General features: G+C 36.5%; 4 protein-coding genes across 6 annotated transcripts; 2 read left to right on the plus strand and 2 right to left on the minus strand.

The window, feature by feature from the left end:
- Positions 1 to 426: 426 nt before the first annotated feature.
- On the plus strand, positions 427 to 4,226 carry LOC147295727 (Homeodomain-like superfamily protein). The gene is made up of 7 exons (XM_086233954.1): positions 427 to 491; positions 638 to 999; positions 1,152 to 1,228; positions 1,405 to 1,447; positions 1,964 to 2,123; positions 2,377 to 2,620; positions 3,784 to 4,226. Exons 2-7 carry the CDS (start codon positions 870 to 872, stop codon positions 4,063 to 4,065), a joined length of 936 nt encoding a protein of 311 aa, XP_086090080.1. The 5' UTR covers positions 427 to 491; positions 638 to 869; the 3' UTR covers positions 4,066 to 4,226.
- Positions 4,227 to 4,417: 191 nt separating this feature from the next.
- LOC147295728 (uncharacterized) lies at positions 4,418 to 7,988 on the minus strand. 2 transcript variants are annotated; one of them, XM_086233078.1, is made up of 7 exons: positions 7,731 to 7,988; positions 7,572 to 7,618; positions 7,303 to 7,444; positions 7,022 to 7,220; positions 6,295 to 6,421; positions 5,617 to 5,819; positions 4,418 to 4,472 (listed from the first exon to the last, which is right to left on the minus strand). In XM_086233078.1, the coding sequence occupies exons 1-7, from the start codon at positions 7,894 to 7,896 to the stop codon at positions 4,433 to 4,435; spliced, it is 924 nt and encodes a 307-aa protein (XP_086089204.1). In that variant the 5' UTR covers positions 7,897 to 7,988; the 3' UTR covers positions 4,418 to 4,432. The 2 variants fall into 2 exon arrangements, with proteins under 2 accessions (XP_086089204.1, XP_086089203.1); XM_086233077.1 differs by lacking the exon at positions 4,418 to 4,472 and adding an exon at positions 5,226 to 5,553 and having other exon boundaries at positions 5,646 to 5,819.
- Positions 7,989 to 8,764: 776 nt separating this feature from the next.
- Positions 8,765 to 19,189, minus strand: LOC147295729 (protein transport protein SEC24 C-like). Its single transcript, XM_086230614.1, has 24 exons — positions 18,290 to 19,189; positions 17,597 to 17,827; positions 17,332 to 17,406; positions 17,078 to 17,176; positions 16,680 to 16,791; positions 16,373 to 16,500; positions 15,895 to 16,014; positions 15,571 to 15,651; positions 14,837 to 14,914; positions 14,574 to 14,666; positions 14,340 to 14,394; positions 13,975 to 14,051; positions 13,789 to 13,860; positions 13,553 to 13,636; positions 13,271 to 13,390; positions 13,099 to 13,167; positions 12,515 to 12,592; positions 12,238 to 12,376; positions 11,850 to 12,014; positions 10,867 to 11,012; positions 10,542 to 10,718; positions 9,939 to 10,027; positions 9,659 to 9,690; positions 8,765 to 9,247 (listed from the first exon to the last, which is right to left on the minus strand). Exons 1-24 carry the CDS (start codon positions 18,842 to 18,844, stop codon positions 9,144 to 9,146), a joined length of 2,979 nt encoding a protein of 992 aa, XP_086086740.1. The 5' UTR covers positions 18,845 to 19,189; the 3' UTR covers positions 8,765 to 9,143.
- A 372-nt stretch (positions 19,190 to 19,561) lies between these two features.
- Positions 19,562 to 22,204, plus strand: LOC147295730 (Nucleotide-diphospho-sugar transferase family protein). 2 transcript variants are annotated; one of them, XM_086232552.1, is made up of 6 exons: positions 19,563 to 19,902; positions 20,133 to 20,498; positions 21,022 to 21,153; positions 21,424 to 21,503; positions 21,673 to 21,813; positions 21,849 to 22,204. In XM_086232552.1, exons 1-5 carry the CDS (start codon positions 19,672 to 19,674, stop codon positions 21,734 to 21,736), a joined length of 873 nt encoding a protein of 290 aa, XP_086088678.1. In that variant the 5' UTR covers positions 19,563 to 19,671; the 3' UTR covers positions 21,737 to 21,813; positions 21,849 to 22,204. The 2 variants fall into 2 exon arrangements, with proteins under 2 accessions (XP_086088677.1, XP_086088678.1); XM_086232551.1 differs by having other exon boundaries at positions 19,562 to 19,902; positions 21,022 to 21,503.
- The last annotated feature ends 751 nt before the right edge of the window (positions 22,205 to 22,955 follow it).

Genomic DNA, 22,955 nt, shown 5'->3' on the forward strand with positions numbered 1-22,955 from the left:
AGGCGCGCCCGGTAGTACCAGCCAAGTGGAGTGTCCCAAACAACACTCTCAAAAACTCAAAGGACTGAGAAATGAAAAGAAAAAACAAATAAAATAATAATAATTTAATGAGGGGCTTTTTGTGATCATGACGACGTTGGCGTATGTATCAGAATTGAATTTATGAGAGAGAGAGAGAGAGAGAGAGAGAGAGAAACAAAGGTCAAAGCAAGGCAGTTGTAGTATGGCATAGGGGTAATGATTTAGAGGGAAGGGTAAAAATCAGAATTTCAGAAGCTCGTGAGTGAGTGAGAGAGAGAGAGAGTCTAGAGAGTAGAGACAGACAATTTTGTGTTTCCTTTTGGTCTTGGAAGCATTTTTGAATTTTCTTTTTAAAAAAATAAAAATAATATTAAATTGGTAGACAGTGCAGTGCAAGGAAGGTGTGCAAAGTTAAAGGAACAGAAAGGCCAGCTGCTGCTAGAGCGCAGTAGTATCAGCGATAGCAAGAGGTATTATCAGACTCTTTAAGGAATTTACAGACCCTCTCAGCTTCGTCTTATCGTTTTCTCGTGATCTTTTTTTTTTCTCTCTCTCTCTCTCTCTCAGTCTCTCTCTGATATTTGCTTAAATTCCTCCTCCTCATCTTCTTTTCAAGGCTGTGGAAGCTGTGCATATAATGCTATAGAGCTGCTCCTGTTGCTATAAACCTAGACAGCTCCAACGGGTTTGCGAGCAGCAACAATATATAACAAACAGCCTCATGTCTTCTACTTGTACAACACCAAAACCATGAGTCTTGCCTTCTCTTTCTTCTTGAGGGTGTGCAGCAGAAATTAATTTTCCATTATTTGGATTGATAAAACAAATTAAGGAAGAAAAATCAAATCATGACTAGTAGTTGTGGAAGGAACGGTGCTGTTAGGCAGTATATAAGATCGAAGGTGCCTCGTTTGAGATGGACTCCTGAGCTTCATCACTGCTTTGTTCATGCCATTGAGAGGCTTGGAGGCCATAAAAGTGAGCACACAACACCTTAATACCTTCTCTTTGCTTTTCCTTCCTTATGTTTTGCTCTTGGGTTTTTCTTTTTTCTTCCTAATCTTAAGTTTGGGTGCCTAACTATGGAAGTTTGTTTCTCACTCGATCTCTTCCCTTTTCCCATCTCGTAGAGGCCACACCAAAACTTGTTCTTCAGTTGATGGATGTCAAAGGACTCACCATTTCTCATGTCAAAAGCCATCTCCAGGTTCTTTGCTTTATCTCGATTATTTTTTAGTCTATAAAGTGCTTTTTTTCTTTGTCCAAAAAAAAGTGCTTTTGTTCGTGTAGCTAGCCTACTACCTAATAAGTTAAAAATATTCAACGCTTCATTGCTCTTTCTTCCTTGGATTTATTTGTTTGTGCTGTCTTTCTCTTAATCAGATGTATAGAAGCATGAGGGGCGACCTGATGAGTAGTAGACAAGGTACATCATACATATCCTACTTAATTCTTCACAATCCTTAATTTTGTTTGTTTTTTGGCTCAAACTTATCATTCCCTCTTATTATCCTTGTAAAAGTTTTTATCTTTTTGACATTACATTATAATGCAGTATAAATGGTTGACTACCCATCAATTATTTTCCTCTATCGGGTGTTATCCAGAGCTAGAACTCCATATTTATCAAGTCCCTTGATAGCATAAGTTTATGAAATGAGACTGCAGCATGATCTCCTTCATTTATTATTCCATTTATTGCTTAGTTGATGCCCAAAATGGGTGACAGAAAAACTCAACCTTTATTCTTTCCGATCTTCTTGTATTGGCACTTCTCATGAAAGTGAAAAGCCATCACAGATCACAACTGTCATCAAATTCTCAAAATGGGTTTCAATTGGACCCATGGGCATTTTCCCTTTACTACTTTCTTTTATTTAATTTTTTTCTTTTTCTCTCTATCATTCTGTTTAAAGTTATTTTTGTACTTCATTCATGACAGATGGGAGTTCTACCCAAGCAAGAAAACAATGTTTTGAAGAGCATGAGGATGGGTGTGTTGATGAAGTAAATGGTGTGAGTGTGGGTTTGGGTTTCCACCCATCTTCAAAACCCATCAGAGAATCTCAGGTCATCTACAGTCCTCCAAGCCGTTCAAAAAGGTTAGCCTACATATGGATTCTGCAGGCACTAGGCACTATTTTTCTCTTGTTTTTTATTGGGGTGGGGGAAGGTGTGTTCAGATGTTTCAGACTACTTCTCTCAAATGTCAAAAAAGTAAAGATAGTGAGAGAGAAAGAAACAAAAAGCATAGGCATTGCATGATCTTTGCTTTTTCTGAACTTGCTTGCTTTCTTTGATCTGCTTCTTGGTCTTTATATTCTTCTTTTTGTTTGGTTTTTTGGCATCTCCCAGAGCTAGAATCGAGACGACGAGTTCAATCTCAGAGGGCCTGCAGAAATGCAGCAGCCAAAGAATATATGAAACGACAGTTACAAATCCGTACTCCTCTGTTGATGATTATGATCTGCTGGCAATGGCTGATCAGCATGGGGGAATAAAGCAACAACCTCACCCCACCACACCCTTCTCTCTGCCACAACATCTCTACAACTTCAACCCCTTCAAGTGTGCTTTGCAAGAATCTGATTTCTTCAAGGTACCCACACTACTATTATAAGAATTAAGAACCCATCTCTCTCTCTCTCTCTCACACACACACAAACACTGTCACACACTATTTTCTAATTTTTTGGTGAAGTTGAGTGTAATGTTGGTTTTTGGTAGCTTTCTTGTTTGAACCAAGTTCGTGCAAGAATCCAGACATGCCCTTGTGAACCACAGGAGGCATGGAATATCTATATGCTTTTTAAGTCAACCTGCGTCACCTCTATGGCTAAACAGTTCACAACTTTTGGAAAGTGATCCATTCTTTTATATTTTCTCATTTTTCCTCTCCTGGGCTTAGAAGGTTTTTTTTTTTTTTTTTCCTTCTATATCCCCTTTAATGACTTGTCTGGAAAAAGTGGTTGGGTGCAGCATTTTTCACACTGGTTTTGCTTGCAAATAGTCGTCTAGCTAGGCATTATTTGCACATGCCCTCCTATCCTATTCTATTTTCAAGGTCTAGCTATTCTTCTTGGTCTGTCGTTTACATAGCTACATTCTAAAAAATTGTTGTACAGGGCAGGCCAGTCTTTGATTGCTTTGCTGAAAACTCTTACATTCTGTGGTCCATTCTGAGTACTAGAAATTAAAAGACGGGACCCCTCTAGTCCTTATGAGTGGCCAAACAGCAAATTCAAAATGGTCCTTTACCTTTTTCATTTGGGCAGATAGTACTTACTACTTACTACTTCTTTAGAATCAAGAAGCAATAGTCTTTGCAGCAGTTCGTAGGAATATTAGTATATTACACCTTTATTAATGAATTATAGAGAATGCATGTTGCATCTCTGAGCTTATTTGTTTTCTTGAAAAATGCTACCCCAGCACCAACAAGTCACCTCATGAGTAAGGACATAGTATCTAAATTATTGCCACCAGTTGCATACTCCAGTACAGGCCATATTCATGGGATGGGTATGAACAATATGGGCCAAGGGCACCAAAAGTTTGTGTCATTATTAGGAGCGGTAATAGGAGTTTTCCTTGTGATACAACCGAATTCTATAAATTGACTGAATGGAATTGTATCATTTGACTAGAATATTAGTGGGTAGTGGATTGAAAACAAATTGAGTCATTCTTTAGCCTACCATACACTATTTGTAAGGAGCACAAATAGTTTGTATTCACCAACATTTTGTTTTCGTTCCACAGGTTACCAGGCTAGAGGATCAAAAGCATGAACCAAAAATGCATAAACAGGCCAATACCTTAACACATGCTCAAGACAACAATGCCGGTGATTGTCAACTATCACTGTCTCTGTCATTACATCATCCCTCTTCCCACAAGAGTGCTAATGCATCTTCAAGTGAGAATGAGATGAGTGGTGCAATCTCATCATACTCTAGGTCCAACTATAATGACTGCTCCACCTCTTCTTCCAGGAATAGCAATATCAATTTAAATCTTTCCATCGCTCTATGCGGTAACTGATCGATGCCACTGTAAATTAAAAGTCATATCTGGTTTAGGCAAGTAGCAAGATTTCATGCTCTCATCTCTGATCTCACCACATTTGTTCGTTCTTTTTGTTTTAGTATGTGTATGTCCTTGGTTCTTAAGGCTTAGTTTATTAGTCATCGAATTTCCCACTTTTGATTCTAATTAAAAGAGTTGAGCGGATTATCTTTGTGAAGAAATATGAATATTTAGATATGATACAAGATTACCCAAAGCATTCATGGTAGTGGTCCATTGGGTCCACCACCGAATCTGATACATACAACTTGTTTGGCAGGAGACGCTACGCCAAAGATTGTTACCGCACAACAAATGAACTGCATTTTGATAACTTCATCTCTCATCGATTCCTTTTCAGTTGTATACCCAACTCACTCAACCTACAAAATCAAGTACAAATTTGGTTTACGCAAAAAGTTAAATAATTCAATTGTTTCTCCCATTTGATTAATAACGACGAATAAAAAGATGAAATAGAGTGCAGAGATTGATTCATATCTATGTCGACAGCCATAGTCCCAGACATGTCGTTTGCTCAAACAAGAAAAAAAGAAAGGGGAAAAAGACACGGTCCATGTATCAATTATTTCTCATATAATGCTAATTTTTGTACGGAGGTAATGATGGGTTGGAACTTGTAGCTTTATGGGCTGGGAAAGTTTGCTATGTTTATCATTCAAAATTTGAAGAACAAGCTTTCATCCACGGAATGGATATCGTTTTTTATTACAGAGATATTGATATGCATTTTGTCAAGTGTTTCTGCTTTTTCAAATGTTGCTGATTTATCTTGCATGGATTATTTACCAAAAAAACAAAAATCATTTCACAGAGAATTTTACCCAAACAAACATATTCGGTATAGACGGGATGTGAGGTCACCATTCCTTACCGTGTTTCTAATTGTGACTCTGTGAATACTATTTTGTGCTTTTGTTTATTTCGTAGAGGCAAAATGAGGAATTCTCGAACCATCTTGGAAATCTGATCGCGGCTGTATTTGTATGCATGTAGTTGCCCAAAACAAGTAGTAGACTAGGAGCAAGTAAACACTAATGACTAAAGACCCATGAATAACCAGGTCCTTAATAAACAAAAAATAAGAACCACCAAATCACAAAACTGTAAAGGGGTTGGGGTCCAACAAGCAGCACAATCAGTTGAATTAAAGAAAAAAATTATAACATAGCTTGACAAGCTACAACGTCAATGGATTGTTATGTTCCGACCTCACATTTTCATTATCAATATTAGCACATCTTCCAACTGGGGATAAAGTAATGTTGTTTGTTATAAGACGTTTTAATCCTTTTTGCCCCTTGTTTTGGTATCAGAAACGAGTGCCCTCATGCTTAGTCGTGGCTTTGCACTAACAACGTTTCCAGGAAGAACTGATACAGCAACCACTAAAGATCCTTTGGGTACACCAGAGAGGGGAAGTAGCTCAATAAGAACAGAGAGCTGTAGATTTAGTGTAACAGTAAGAACAAAGATAAAAATGACATGCCAGAGTAAACTGCTTACAAATAGGAAAATGTGAAGGGAGTTCGCACCTCGGGAGATTTGAGGTCCACCACTGAATCTGATACAACATCTTTGACTGCAGAAGCCACAACGCTAAAGCATTTGTTACGGTCTAACATATCAACTGCATTTGAACCATTTGAAGCTTCTTTTGGAATATTCATTTCTGTCTCTGTTCCTCTTCTGTTATACCCAACTGCAAACTACAAGATCATGTAAAAATTTCATTTTATGCTAAATATAATAACCCTGATTATAAGCAAGGAAATTTGCCAAAAATCGCAGTTTGCTTTCCGAATACCTCATTATCCTATTAAATAAAAATGTATTGAATTTGAAGGAATACATCCAAAATGCTTAGACATTATCAGCATGATCATCCCTAAATAGAGTTCGACCAATGTACCAAAGAAAAAAGAAAATAGACTGCTAAGTGCTAACATTGGAATGCCCTTCAATAGAAGAAAGAGGAGAAAGAGGGGCCAAAAAGAAAAAGAAAAAACAAGAGAAAAAAAGACAGATAACAGTTTCCTTCGATCACCCTACGTTGATGTACGGGGCTCTCATGTTGGTAAAAAAAAAAAAAAAGGTACGGGTCCATGTCTCAATTATTTCATACAATAATGTGTTTTGATACATGAGTAATGTATGTGCGTTAATAGAGGGTTAGAATTCTACCTTTACGGGCCGCACAAGTTTCTGATTATCGTTCAAAAATTGAAGAACAAGCTTTGAGACAACTTCACGCAGGTCCTTTTCATTTAAACTACAAGTAGCTTGGATAGGAAAAATGCGATGACACCAACTGCACCAAATGACTGCCAATTCTTAGCATAAATAAAGGCAAGTATTGAGTTGTGGTTAGGAAGAAGAAAACACATGAACATGTATATTACTGGATCCTTCGTACAAAAATGCAACATGAGATATTTAATTTCACAAGTGAATACTGAGTGCAAAAACATTGAAGAACTGACTTAAGCTTAAAGACTGCAAATTTGTAATTTTCGAAGTTCAGTAAAAGGCTGTAATTAAGACTGAAGCTTTGTTCATTTCTCTGTAGTGATAAGTCTAGGATTTAGTTCAACTGAGTTATAAAGTTGCAATTGGTATTTCTTCATATCTGAGTCTTTGATTGAAAGTCATCAACAAATGAGAATAAGAACAAAATATAGCATAAATTTACAGCAGGGTTCATTAGCCAGCTTCAGCTAACAAATTGGCTAGGACTAATTTACAGCAGCTTTATGGGTCTGGTTTACTTCTAATCTTCATTATTGGGAGAAATTCTCATATGGATGAAAATATAAAACAAAGACAGATAAAAATCTCAAATAAATTGAGTACATGTATCAAATGTTTCTAACAGAAAATGTGAGAAACAGACAAATTATCTACTACTCACAGGGGTGAACTACAAGTCCCAGATTCCACAGACTGAATAATTTTGGATACAATGTCAACAACGTCAACAGAAGTGTTTCTGGGGAAAGTAAGGAGAAGCAAACCACTCTTTGTCAGCTTAACCAGCGAAAGAAGAGGACTTGTGTCTCCATGTGCATCATCCACCTTGACAGGAGACAAAGGACCCTCTTGAGGATCATCTGCCATTATGGTCACAAACAGTTCATATCGCAACAAACACAAAAACTCAGAATCTAATAGCACAAAAAGTACAAGTGATACCATTAGCGTTTCCAGATTTAGCAGTAGCATCCTTGCTTTCCCCACCACTGATGCACTCACCATCTATATTGTCTTGGGAAAGTTTCCTTCTTTTAGAAGCAGTAGTTTCTTCAGGACTGCAACTATTGATGCACTGAACATACTGAAAAATAAATAGAATAAATTGTAATTATAAAAGGGTTATCAAATCCATATCCAAGGAACATAAATCATATATCATATAACAAATTGAGGTGCATTTGCAAGCAACAAGTTCATTTCAAGGCAACCTTTGCAAGGAGGTGGATTGCTTCTTTTGTGGCGCTTTTCTCCCTTTCTGATAAAATTGATAATATCGGAAAAGGAAATGGGTTTGTTTTAGAAGCAGTGGGTTTGTGTGATTGAATCAAATAAAAAAGAAATAAATTTGGAAGAGGAGAGTGACAGACTGATGGTGCAGGTGATGAGGAAGCCAGAGTGGGAGTGTTGGAGAAGAGAAGAAGGGGCCTTGTAGTCGAACCGAGGGATGCTGATTACAGTGGAGTGCTGCTCCCATGGCGTCATCTCCTTTTTCTTACTCAACTCCGATTCCATCTCTCTTTCTTCTTCCGCCATCACCGTTCTTTCGAATTCGGACAACGGGGACAATCTGTGTTCCACTAAATTTAAGTCCACATTTTACTTTTTTTTCTGTGCCCTAATGTGCAATTTGCAATGGACGGATTTATTAACTCAAGGATTTGTAAGCTCGATGGATTTTAATATTATTAGTTTATTACAATATTTTACCATATTATTTTTATTTTTCTAAACCTTTTTTTGTTCCGATTGTTATTTTCTTAAATTTTTAATCAATTTGTTCATCTCTTTATTAATATTTATTTTAATTAAAAATAAATATTTGGATGCAATCTCTAATCCTAAAATCAGAGCAAACTTTTTAGTAATAAAAGATAATGAAGCTTTCAATGTTCATTTTGCTTTTATCACAATCATTCTAAAATAATGTTGGAAACATTTGGAATATAAATACTATAAGATTGATCTTATTAGTATTTTTTTTTGTAGAATGGGGCCTAAGCCCATTGATTTTATAATTGTTTTTATTTTTCAGTATTACATCAACATATTGACAGGGTTATAACGTTTTTTTTTGGTCAATGGGTTATTTATAAATGAGTTTTGTAACTTTGCTTCCCCGTCTGTTTTTTTTTAAATGCAACATCTTACGGTTTTTCTTCGAGACGGAAATCTCTATGAACTATATTGTAGATTTGTAGGTAAACAGCCTTGGCCAAGAAAAAAAAAAAAAAGATTTGTAGGTAAACAGCAATAGAAGAATTGTACTTTGCGTTTCTCTTTTCCCCAAGAAAAAAAATGGCTGCGCAGTTTGCAATGTAGGAAAATGGCATTGCCCGTTAACCAAATGCCATTTAAGCTTGAACTTATAAAGCATTTATTAATTGAATCCACAGAGAAAGAGTCAGGAAAATACTGCATTACATACAGACTTCATCTATATTTAATAAAATACATTAATTTCCCCCTTTTGAGGGGTTCTATTAGTACAAGGGAAAGAAACTGGAGGTGGAATGGGTTATACAACAATTATGTATGATTTATTTCTATTTTCAACATTTACCACTGAATAGAAGCTTAAAACAAATCCTCACACCAAAACTCAGCTCCGTTTTTCTCGGCACTAATAAATAAGGCATTAAGGCTACGTGATGGGCAGGCAAAGGTGCATTTGTATAACGAGAAGCTGACCTTGTTCATGTTGTACTTATCTTCTTCGAATTCCACAGCTGCCCTAGCAAGAAGGTATGAAAACTTGTAACAAAACTGAAGTTGCTACATAATCACATTTTCATTTGAATTTGCCGATGGATATGTATTAGAAACTCAATATATGAGAGGCCATTCGAACTCTTGTCTTCTACGATATAAGAGAAGAAGAGCATCCCTGAAGAAGAATAGAAGAATTAAATACATAAACTAAAATCATTTATCTAATATATATATATAAGAATTACAAATTATTGAGGCACAACAACACACACCTCTACCTCTCATACTACTCTAGTACAAATGCACAAGACCAAAAATACTATTACATTATATTCTCCCAGTTTGGTCATATTTTGACATCTATTTCTTCATAGTACTTGATGCAGAATAAATGAGATGACTGGGCAAGGGGTGCTAAGTACAAAGTAAAAAGGGATCAACATAACCTAATAAGAAAGAATAAAGTTGATGCAAAAGGGAATAATCGGGAAGTGGTTTTGAATTAAAATTCTATACATATTGGTTGTCAAGCAGTAGAGGTAGTTAGACACCTGGTTTTAATTAAAGGGGGTTCTAAAGCACTGACCTGATGGCTCTCCTTTCTTGCATAATTTCAAGCTGTAAGAAAATAATGATGATTTAATTAGACTTGCATTAAATCCAGACATCATCGAATTACAAACATATATTTAACCATGATTTTAAATAAGTTTGTTTGTTTTTTTTTGGGGGGGGGGGGGGGGGGGGTGGTGTGTGTGTGTGTTAGGTTTAAAGAGCAGCAGGTTGCCATGTCTAGAACCATGGTCATAACCCAAAGGGGTCTAAAGACGCAGAATAATAAAGGTAACTCAAAAATAGAAGCATACCGGAGGTAGGAACATCTTTGGCGTCGTATCTCATTTACCAAGTCATTTAGCTTCTCTGACAATGGATTGTCATACTGCTGCAGCACAAACTGTGTACGCAAAGACATTAGCCATAAGATGATAGTTTCTATGTCCGGAAATATCTGTGAATGAATTTTGCAAATATACAACTTGGTCCTCATGTTTAATAGGCATCATTTATAACCCATAAATGACCAAGAGAATCATGTCAGTCATCTTTAAACAAGAGGGGGCTGAAAGGAAGATGAACGCCCGACCTCTGCAAGCACACTTCATATGAAACATGTAATGAAATCTTCAGATCAACAGAAAGCATCCCATTTTATATTACTGGGAAATCTAATGTTATGCCTTTATTTGTTTCTTACAACATATGAACTAATCCTGTTTTCAAGATTTTTAGCAGTTTCCTAATTTGTCAAATTAGCAGAGACTGAACCAAATTACAGCACAAGAATGAAGTTAAGGTCGTCAATGAGGTGCTCAAATCCTTGATCCAAGAGTAGGAGACAAGGTTTTGCCAGCCAGAACTAACAATATTGGGCAGACATAATGTATACGATGACTTGGCTTAATATGTACCTGAGTAGAAATTTCATCAACTGAGGAAATTCTGAACAGCTTATTCAAGATATCTGGATCAACTGAGTTCCCCATATATATTAAACAATCCTCTCCATTCTCAAGAAGATAAATTCCCTCATCACTGATATGCTCACTCGAAAGTGGAATTGCAGGAGGAAAAGGAGATCCATCTACCTGTCGATTAACAGAAAGTTACCAGTGCTTTTAGGTGTACAATCTGAAAGCAAGTACAATTCTAGTGTGTGCAAGTGAATGACTGGGAGAGAGAGCATAACAGGTAAAAAAAAAATTCACACTTAAAGTAATGTGGCACCATTCAGACCTTAGAAATAAGGTCATGGATTGCCACCATCCGTGGATACACAAGTGCTATTGCTAAAGGAGTAGAAACAGAGGACACATAATTGATCCAAAAAGACCGTTCATCTATTTTCCCAGTAGATCGCAATCCTGTACTTTTAGTTAATGCTGAAAAGAAAAAGAAAAAGAAACAGAATTACCAAAATGGACAGACTTCTAAGATGCTGACTTATATAACTCAAAGACTGCTAATATGCTTAACAGAAGAGTCATGCATAATGGAGTCCAAATATTGCAAAAGAACAAGATGCCTGACTAAACATGAAGGAAGCAAAGGAAAATTCTGATTTTATCTTGTACTTAAGTTGTTCTTGAAAATGATCAATCGAAAAAAAGAACAGAAAAAAACATTGGAACTTTCAGTTGTTTCCTACATTATTCTCAGTTTGGGCACTTTCAGGTTTGTATGTATGGGGCCCTTGTGCAATACATGATGGAGTTGAATTGTATGCATTCATTGAGTAAAAAAATTTGGAAGTTAAATCAAATTTCCATGTAGGTCTGTGGTATAGTAATAACCTTATCAGTTTCCCTTCCCTCCCTCCCTTTCTCTTTTCTATGTTCCTTGCAGCCTGATTCTTCCAACCTTATCAGTTTTGTATTAAAAAAAAAAAAAAAAAACCATTACCTTCCTTGAATTATTATCTGCAATTGAATTATTATACCACTGCAATTGTACACTGATTGTTATCTGTCTTACATCAGTTCTCTCATTGAATTATTTCAACTTCCTTGCATTGTTCTCTTAAAGAGTCGATAACATAACAGTGTCACAACAGCCCTACAGCTTTAAAACTTAGTCTGTTATTTCCAAAACACCTTTAAACAAAATTATTTTGTGGAAGGAAGCATAGTTAGCTCCACAGAAGTGTTGAATAAAAGATGGCAGCTTCAAGAAAATATATCTGGTATAACCTATAAACTTATAAGCATAAAGGAAGATACCAAGGATGTATAAAGGTAGAAGCTTAAGTGTTTCTGGAAGAATAAGTTGTCCAGATGATGATACTGTAGCACAAAATTTCCGATAAGAAGACAGAATGCTGATGCAACGGTCAGTCAGTCGTTCACGAACTTGTGGAAGTGGGATAGATGGTACATCATTTGCCGCTACAGAAAGTAAATTAGAAAATATATTGTGAGTACCATAAAAATAAAAATAATATACTGCCATGTAAGAGACAAAAATAGACACTTCTAGCACAAGTCAGTGTACCAAAAGAGAGAAACTCATTCACAACTTAAAGCAGTTGGATGTAAAAGAGAAAAATGCATGGTATAAAGGCTATAAAAGAAAGGACAATATTGTGAAGCCAAATACGGAACCAAATACCTTGTTTTGAGATACAAGCAAACTGAGTATCCAAGTCAGCTGTGCGAAAAAGATTATTTAGCATACTTGTGGATGGCAGAGATAGTGTTGCAACACGAATCCTTCTTTGGCCATACACAGTGGTGTAGAGAAGTGCACACTGGACAATGGAAAGAACAACGCAATTAGAAGGAAAAGAACCATCATTTATTTTAAATTAACAGTAACATTGCTCCATATCATTAAAATGGGGAGATATAAGGACCAGATACTCCTGAAAAGTAAAATTGGTTAGTACCTGAAACACACATTCTGAGCCTTCCTGCAATTTATCAACATGTTTTATGGTTACCATTATAGTTTTGTCACAGTCAATCTGCATAATGAAAGATTAGTTTAGGTTTTATAAATTACTGGTCATAAAGCTAACAAATTAAGCTAAAGTACCAATGAAATAAAATGCAGCCACAATAAAGTGAATGAAAACCAAAAACCAGTAATTGAGATAGAACAGTTATGGCAAGACAACAAGAATGAAGTAACTAACTTTCACCTCACCTTCCCCCCCTCATTCCTCCCCCCCCCCCAAAAAAAAAGGGAAACCCACCTCTCTAATTGCTTTGTAATACAAAAGAGGTTTCTGGATTTCATTACTACTATTTTTTCTTTTTAGTCTGAGATAGTTCCTTGAATTAAGTGATTTGGTTGTTATTTAATTTGCTCGAATATACTCTATTTATACCCTTAGTTTTGATTAATTGATCTCATTCTCCCCCTATTTTGTCTAAAGTGTTAGAGGTTTGATATTGTGGTGAGCCATGTGATGCCCACCATAGGTGTTTTTCGAAGATATATATGTGTGTTGTAGAAGATATAACAAACCCCGGGTAGGTCAACGTCTGTAGGAATGTGTTTGCAGAAGTTCCCATTGTATTCATGAACTTGGAGACCCTATAATAGATAAGAAAAAATTACTCAGCAGTATGGAACAATCATAAGTGTACTATTGTCTATTACACTGAAGGCAAGGATGAGAAAGTGAGCATATCAGTACCTGGCCGCATCTCACACGCATCACTGCCTCAAAACCTTGGGGCCTTGTGACATTCCATCTAAGATCATTGTAGATCTTTGCAGAGTCAGCAACAGCAGAGAAAGGGTAATAATAATAGACCTGGAACAAAGAGGAAAATAAATAAAGTTGAAACCTGAAGTGAGCCAAATTTGCAATAACAAAAAAGAAAAAAGGAGCGCGATAACCGTACAAGATTTGCAGGAATATCAACTCAAATCACAATGTTGTATACTAAAATACAAGAACAGAAATTACTAATACCTGGCCACCAGTAGTTCTTGGGATGACAGAGATAGAAGCTATGTCTATGTAAGTCTGGGTAGTAATAAAAATATCAACACACACCTGTACCATGTGAAGACATAAACAATTAGCCCAAATTAACTATGCTCATCAGCATCAGCATCTATATCTACAAATGACAACCAGCAATCAGTAGCAGAGTTCAGTAATATCCAACCCATAATCAAATGCAAATAGGACACTTAAAGTTTTACCTGATGCTCAGCGAGTTGCATTGCCATTGTTTCTAAAGTCTTGTTGGCTGGTTGAAGCAATTTATGGGCCTCCTGATGACAGACAGACATCCAAAAACACGAGTATAATATTTTCTCACACCAAACGAAACTTCCACTAATTAATGTCAACATGGAACACAGAAGGTTATAAGTATATCAAAATACCTTCTCACTCGCAGAAAAATTAGTTCTTCCTTCAGTCTCTCTAGCAGAAAGGGCCCCAGTTCCAATTGATGGCAAGACTGTAGACAGCATTGTCTAATATTTAGAATATATACTTATAGGTTGATATATATATATAGATTTAATTCCTATAAAGTCGCAAGTGAAATAAAAATAAAAATTCTTTTTAGAAAAATGAATGAGATAGATATAGGATGGCTGTAAATAAGTATTTGGATGGCTAAAACTTGGTCCATTGAAACACATGATTGTAAAAGTTTTTACAACCCCATGATGGGGGGATTAAAAATGTATGGTTGTAAGAAGTTGGTCCATTGAACTAAAATTACATATGTCTCTGAACTTGCCTGACTGAAATACCAAAAGTTTTCCTCCATTACTTTTCATTGCTAAGAATGCAGCCTAAAAAATAGGAAGAAAACAATAAAAACATTAGAAAATGCACACTATAATCCCTTAGATATTTATCAATGTGATTATAAAATATACATTAACAGGAACTCCAATTTTACATTCTTTACTCTCTCACTCCATCTTTAACACCCACCCAGACTCGATGCAAGAAGATATAGATAGCATACCTTGACTGCGGCACCGAAGGCTGAGTCAGATGTTTTATTATTTTGAAACATGCATGGGATGCTTTCCAGCAGTAGCTCTAAATGATGACGGCACTGGATCACGTCAGAAACAACAAAAAATTAATTAAATATATATATATATATATATATTTGGATGTTTGTCAAAACAAGTAACAGTTTTGACTTATCTTGGGTTGCTAAGATATTGCCTTTACACATATCAACAGCCTCTAGTACACAACAAAACTAAGTCTGAAGCTAACCTCAGAAAGCTGAACAATTACATCAGTCTGTAGAGGAGTATAAACATCTTGCACATCAGGAACAATGAGCATCAATGGCTGCAACACAAATTACAGAAAAAATCAGTAAGCAATCTTCTAATTAGAGATGAATGTTGAGTACTGTTGAGAAAATAGAGAGAACAAGCTATATCAATCATAAACATAAAAGGGTTTAAATGGAGAACAATCCTAATCACAACAAGAAACTAAGAACAACCAAATCCCTTAATTTAGGAAAATAAAACTATTCTTCCAGTGCCATTAATGTTGACACATACAAAGATTACAAAAACCTCAAATTTCTTCATAGTTTAAATTTAATATTGGCATAAATAAATTCTATTTTATATGAGCAATGGTGGTCCTCCCAACAAAGGGAAACCACCTATTTTTATAAACGGCACATGACAAGAGAATAAAATTTTATGCCATAGACCAGCATTGGAAAAGAAAGGAAAATGAAGCAAATATTATATTAGACTTCATTGCAGAGGAGTGCAAGCGTGACAAAGTTGATTGTGAAAAGTGAAAACCAACACAAACAGTATTGTGTAAGTGCACATTTTCCTTTATCGTTCACTATCTGACATTAAAAATAAAATCATATAAGAGTATATAGAAAAATAACATTTAATTACCTAAAATTAAGAAAAATAATAGTTTTCAGCCCTACAACTAAATTTTAAATAAAATTAACAAAACTATATATTGACCTGCTGCAATGCACGTTTCAAATTGTAAAAATGAATTGTAGAGTCGAATGTTGCAATTCCAACCATTGTTCGAGGACCTTCCTGAAATAGCAGAATCATCAATAACATCAGTCGCTAAAACAGCTAATCCAACAAGAAGGTTCTTGTAAGAACTTAAAAAACTTGACATGTTGTGTGACAGGCTGTGGGTAGAGTATAATGAATCATGAAAAAATTTAAAGATTAAAATTCAAAGAGGAGCAAAATCAAACAAGTATATTTCTAATTTTCTATATCAGCTGAAATTACATTCTTCAGCATTCTGCAAATAGGCATACAACTTACAGGAAGATCAGAAATAACTTGACTGATTGCACTGCATGCCGCTGCAGTTGCTCCAGTTTGTATAGCATTCATGGATACATCAATGAGGAAGAAATACAAAGCCAGCATTGAATCACGCAACTGAAACATTATAATTAAGTTTGATAAGGAAAAAAATTGCTCGTAATCTAATAAAAAAGAAGCGGAGAAACAACAAGTAATGATTTCATAATTAAACGGGGAGTCATTCCCATGTATCAGCCACCTTAGAATTTATACAATGAGACCCAACTACAAATAAGGCAAACAGTAGGCCATAAAAGATGCACTCTGAAGAAGAGTGCATGATCCACTTTCTTATCAACAGTTGGAAACTAAATTAAGGCAGAGTGTTAGTTAAAAGTCTCCAAACATGAATCTCTTATCAGAACTAGTCAGAAAAATGCAAAAATCAAACATGAATCTACGTAAACCAGGCAAATCATGTGAATCAACTAACCATGTATTCCTTTGAAGCAACAAATTCAACCATTCCTCTACAAAGCTCAGGCCTATCATCAGCATCTCTACGCCTACCATCTGGACCAAGATTGCAATGGTAGTCACGGGGAGTCTCATCAACGAATCCTGCAAATTAAACCAGTACATGTCATAAAATCACCACCCTATTGATTGTTGACCATATTTGTAATGCAAACCTGATCTTAACTACAATATCAATGACATGAAAGCAAGCAAACACAGACAGTTGCAAAGAAAGACACTAGATTAGATAGCAAAAGAATAAAATCATAAGTTGTACTAACCACATAAGTTACAGATGAACCGTCTTCCCTGATCAATGAACTTCATGAAAGGATTTATGTAGCCTTTGCATCGAGAACAACGAACAGGACCACTTTCACCAAAATCCACGACCTACAAAAAGGAAAGTTTATTTAATAAGAAATCTAGATTTAGATATCAATCTTTTAATTAACTAATCAGTTTATCAGTGTATTCAATAATGTTGGGACTTTTGATAGGAAAGATAGATGACACTATAACAGAATCCACAAATGCTAGCAAAGAGAGGGGGTGATTAGATACTTTGTGTGATACATAAGATCTGAATTCATGGCTCACGGACCAACAGATAAGTAAGCTATTACAGTAATATAGGAAAATTAGACTGGAAAATGTCTAAAAAATATTTATGCATTACTCGTATGGGCTCTTCAGATGGATGAGGAAGGGCCAAGGGTTGGACCAACAAAGCCAACTGCATCCCTGATGTTGTCAAAAGATCAGCAGTGCATGGAATCTGTTGAAGTAAAAGGCAAATATGTAAAAAAATAATATTAATAAAAATCTGAGAATAATCGATATTTCCTAAGAGAATCCAATGGATTAGAATTATGAATAACAAAATCATTAATCAATAGCTTATCTGTAATTGTTAAGTACTCAGATTGTGACCTGATTGATGGTGCACCTCATATTACGCGGACTGCAGTTCCCAGTGTCTCTGACAATGTAATCACTTGTAGCAGGCTTTAGAAAAATTACATTTAGTAACAGGTGAGAGGTCACTAGCAATATTGCAGCATGCATATATAAAATGATTTTTAAAGATCAATTATAGGAAGAAAAGAAATGAAGTGAAAAAAACTTTAACTAGATTCAGCAATTGCAAATCAAATCTAAAAATTTTCTTCCTTAAGTTCATGGCCGAATGAAATACCGGAGGTGGGTTGGCCTGATTGCTTTGGCGAGTTTCATACAGAATCACTGAGGAATTTGGAATGGGACGTGGAATTTGATTCGGATCAATCTTTGATGGCCCTGCGACTGGGGCTCCAGTTTGACCCACAGCATGTGATATGGCAGTCACAGATTGATTTGGCAATGGTAGTGGCATTCCAAACACTTTAGGTGGTTGCGGAGATTCAGAAATTGGTGGATGTTGAGGCACCTAAAACAATTCAAAATATTTTCAGTCAGATTATTGAGTGAAGAAAGAAGAAATGCATACAATATCTGTTGCAACAGCTTAGAGAAGAACATCCCACGGTGAAGCTATGATCATAAAATCCAAAAGAAGTCTACCTTAAAATTCTCTTCCTTTTGTGTAGTCCTTATAGTTCAAATTCTTTTTCTTTCATGCCATTTTTTCTCATCATTCTATAGTTGTTACTTGCCTTCTTGGAAAATGATCACACCACTACTTCTTGAACAGTATTTCAGAGTAGACCAATAGCACCAAAAAAACTTCCTATGAATACTTCAATCAATTCCCAAATAATGCAATTTAAAATACTTCTCAATGCAGAATGCAACCAATAATGTTGCACTATTATATATTAAGAGGAAATTCATTATTAGAACAACATGCTATGCGCCATGGCAAATAAAAGTATGAATCCTCAAGACTTACTTGGTTGGGTTTGATCGACGAAGATTGTGATCCATAAGGAGAGGCTGGATGAGCTTGTACACCTCGGGGTGGTACTGAAAATGGTGGTCCCTGCTGCAATGCAGGACCTGGAGGCGCACTACCCAAAAGAGAATGCATGGTTTGAGGCAGAGGAGGAGGAGAAGGAGCCCGAGCTGCTGCCATTGCTAGTGATGGTCCAAGAGGAAAACGGGGCCCACCCGAAGGGGGCGCATTCTGGCGGGCACCCGGTGGTGGTGCAATTTGACGGGTCGGCGGGAAAGCACCGGTAGGTGGTCTGTACCCAAGAGGTGGAGGTTGAGTAACAGGCGGCCCATAAGGCCTTCCTGGGCAATATGGGGGTCCCATTGGAGGCACCGCAGGTATTGCCGGCGCAGCTGCCGGAGGGCCAGGTCTAGGGGCAGAGGTGGGAATTGAAGGCGGTCGATTGAGATTCAAATTCTGCAAATTATCTGGTAAGGAATTGGGATCTGGGTGAATATTAGGGTTGTAATTAGGGTTTGGTGATTGATTACCGGGAGGCACAGGAGCTGCCATTGATCAATGAAATTCAAACCAAGACCCCAATTTTGATTATCGTTTTAATGGATTCTTCATCCCTGTTGGTATAATACTTGCACCGTGATATTCCAATCCAAAATCAAAATCTACACGTTAGAACAACAACATTCCATAATTCGGTAAATTGAACTCCAAAGGACGGAGCTTTTCAGGTTAAGACAAAAACCTTGGATCGGACAATAATTTTCTATTATTAGGGTTTAACTTAATGCGGATCAGAATTGTTGGCAGGAGTTCATCAAAAATAAAGTTTTTACAAGGAGATCAAAACAAATTTTGTGGAAGTTAGGAGCAGACACCGGCTTGTGGATAGGGATTAAAGAGGATTTTGGGACCTGAACTGAAGCTAATTCGCGCTCTGTGTATATTTATTAAAAAATAATTATCTGTTTTACCGGAAAATAAAGTGAAAAAGCACCGTTGTAAGTTGTAAGTGCCGACTGCCAACACAACATTTGCTTACATAAATTAATGTTTCAAACCGTTACAAGAATGAAAAGGAGTTGGGGACAAATACGAGAAAAAGATATCACAGTTTAATAAAATTTATTTATTAGCCAAAAAATATTAATTAATTAATTTTACACCCAGCAAAATTCATTAAGAAAAACATAAGAACGAATAAAAAAAACAAACCACAGGTTTTCCAGGGAAAAAAGAAACAACGCTTGACCGTTGACCCTTCACCCCTCTCGACAGTCACACACACAGAGAGTCACAGAGAGTGACATTTATTGATTAATTGTTATTTGGTTAATACCTACAATAAAAAATGCCCCAATTCCGAGCCATTATCTTGTTTGATGCGTCATCCACACCGGAGGCCACTATCGGTGACGACGCTCCGTACAATCAGCCGTGACTCCAGAACCGCTGCCATGTTGCCGGAATCCGCCGCACTCCGCCGGTTGCTCTTCTTGGTCGCCGTTTCTCTCTCGTGCGTTATCATCTACAAGGACTCCAATGCCCTCCGCTTGCTCCCTCGCTTCTCTTCCTCTCCCTCCGCTTTCTTCGCCACCTACAATTCCCCTCCGGTGAGTCCCTTTCCTCTGATTTCTGGTTCTAGCTTCAATTTGAGCATTGTGTTGTTTCCAAGTTTTTTCATTCCTCTAGCTGTTAAAACTAGCCGTGTTGCTCTCAAAGACTCAAATTTTCTTCATTTCCTCTAGCTATTGAAAATGGGTATTGTGTTATTCTCAATTTTCGTACATTTCCTGTAGCTGTAAATTAGCTTAATTGTATCTATCTACTGAAACTTGTGTAGGTTAGTGAGGAACGTAGTCTTGAAGAGGTTTTTAAGGATGCTGCCATGGAAGACGGGACTGTGATTTTAACAACTTTAAATGAAGCATGGGCAGCTCCTGATTCAGTCCTCGATCTCTTTCTTGAGAGCTTTAAGACCGGAGAGGGCACCCTTAGGCTCTTGAACCATTTGGTGATTATTGCCTTGGATCAAAAGACATTTAAGCGTTGTTTGGAGGTACATACCCATTGTTTTGCTCTTGTCACCCAAGGAGTTGATTTTCGTCGGGAGGCATACTTTATGACTCCTCACTACTTGAAGATGATGTGGGCAAGGATTGATTTTCTACGCTCTGTTCTTGAGATGGGACACAATTTTGTTTTCACGGTAATCTCGATCTTCTGTCTTTCTATGTTAAGTGTTATACATCAACATGAATTTTCTTTGTCTTAAAGGAATGGAGAATAAAATGAAAAGGTGAGTACATGGTTTCCAGGGGCTAAGTTGCAATAAAGTAGTGTATAGACAACCCCAGAACTTATAAGCTATATAAATGTAACCTCAAGATGGAGTTAATTATTTATGACAACTTGATGACCAACTTTTAGACTTGAATTACCTTACTCACATGTATGTTTGGTGGGAATATGCTCTAAGTAGATAATGGTTTGCAGATCTTCTGTGTTAATACATTAGTGATCTCATTACATCCTCTTAGGGGATTCAAGTATTGATTGCAAAATGCATCAGTAAGACTCAGTACCCCATAGCTGTCTGTATTTCAATACTGATATGAGACATTTGGGTGTACCTTGATAAGTATTAGTACTCCTTGTATTTTCTTTTTCGTTTTTCTTTTTTTTCTTGTCCCTTTATTCAATGCCTTCATGGTTGGTCTTTCCTCCTCCAGGATGCTGATATTATGTGGTTCAGGGATCCATTTCCGCGGTTTTATTTGGATGCAGATTTCCAGATCGCATGTGATCATTTCTTAGGCAGCTCTGATGATTTACAGAACAGACCCAATGGAGGGTTTAACTATGTAAAGTCCAATAACCGTTCGATAAAGTTTTACAAATTTTGGTATTCCTCTCGAAAAACCTACCCTGGATTACATGATCAGGATGTCCTCAATATAATCAAGTTTGATCCTTCCACCTCTAATATTGGACTGAAAATTAAATTTTTGGATACTGCTTACTTTGGTGGATTTTGTGAGCCTAGTAAAGATTTGAATGAAGTTTGTACAATGCATGCAAATTGTTGTTATGGTCTAGATAGCAAGCTTCATGACCTTAGAATTATGGTTCAGGATTGGAAGCAATTTATGTCCTTGCCACCAAATTTGAGGAAATCTTTAATGTTACCATGGGGGGTTCCGCAGAATTGCAGGTAAGGCAATTACATAGATATCTTGGATGTCTTGATTTTTTTTTTAAAATTTGAATTTATTGTTGCATATATCTGGTTTCCTAATTTGTCAGCATGCATCTTCAATTACTGTCACCCTTTTCCTTTGCCTAAATATCTGGTTTCCTGATTTGTGTGAATTTCATTCCAGCCTTGATTCTCTCATTCGCTATGATGCACCGGAGATCAACGCTCAACATGGTTTGCAAGATTGAATCAGGCTGTATATAAGTTTGATGCTTTTGCCACAGGTGGCTTTCAGTCTTGAATGCCAAGGACCTTCTATGTCTTTGTGGATATAAGCCTTCTTTTTTTTTTTTGGCCAAGGTGGATATAAGCCTTCTTGAATGATAGAAAATTGTGGAGATGGTGCAAAGAGTTGGTTTGGAGAAAAAGAACAGGGTCCCCAAGTGGAGAAGTGTGATAGTAAACCACACATATGCTGGGGTGGGAAATATTTATAGTGAGAACAGGACTTGGCATCAGGTCCATTAACACTGCCGAGACAGTTTTGCACAGAATTTTGGGGAAGAATCATTTAGACTATTTTTTATCTGAAAATCTATTGGTCAATAATTTTTTATCAAACGATTTCAGAGTTTTAGCCTTTTAGGTATTATCTTGTTATCCAACTAGTTGCAGACTTGCAGTAGTATTTTTGTTATCAAAGGATTTCTGTTATATATTGTTCTTCTGCCTCTTTTCACTCCAACTGTTGAAGAAAATAATAAGTAATAAAAAAGGAAGTGCAGTTTTACCACTCTTTTTCATACGTTTCCATATAAGCACTAATCCTCAGATAGAGAAAAATCGAACAACGTATAATCTAAAGAGAATCAAACGACAAAGAGCAGACTCAGCCTTCTTCCCCTTCCTTAGTTGGATTAAAAGGCATCAAAACATTATCAATTAATACAAGGAAAAATGCATGTACCTACCTATAAAGAGAGTGAACCCGCTTAAATGGGTAAAATCTATTAATATTGTAGAAGATCAAATCCTGGGTCAGGCAGACAGAGGACGACAAATGATTCAGGCTGAAGAGGCTTCAGATGACCCAATTAAAGATAGATAATGGCTATAATTAGGGTTAGTTTAAGTGACAAAAGAGGGTGGGGTAATGGCTAGAATTAGAAAAAACATTTGATTCTTACGATATAACAAAAAAAAATATGATGATTTTTTTATATTTAACCTATAGTTCTTCATTTTATGGCCAAAAAAAACCTATAGTTCTTCATTTTGTATCTAATTTTACTCTTAAAGAAAGTTGATGACTTGATATTGATCTGTTATGCAAGTTGCTTATCCCGTTGTTCTTCTCGGGCCTCGGCCATGACCCATGAGCGGCATCCCCATTTTATTTTTTTTCAGGAGGAAAGACGATCATTTTGAAACCATGATTACCTCCATATTTTTTCTTTAAAAAACTAA

The sequence above is a fragment of the Dryas octopetala genome, chromosome 2 (assembly GCF_963921425.1).
Source record: "Dryas octopetala chromosome 2, drDryOcto1.1, whole genome shotgun sequence".
NCBI lineage: Eukaryota > Viridiplantae > Streptophyta > Magnoliopsida > Rosales > Rosaceae > Dryas > Dryas octopetala.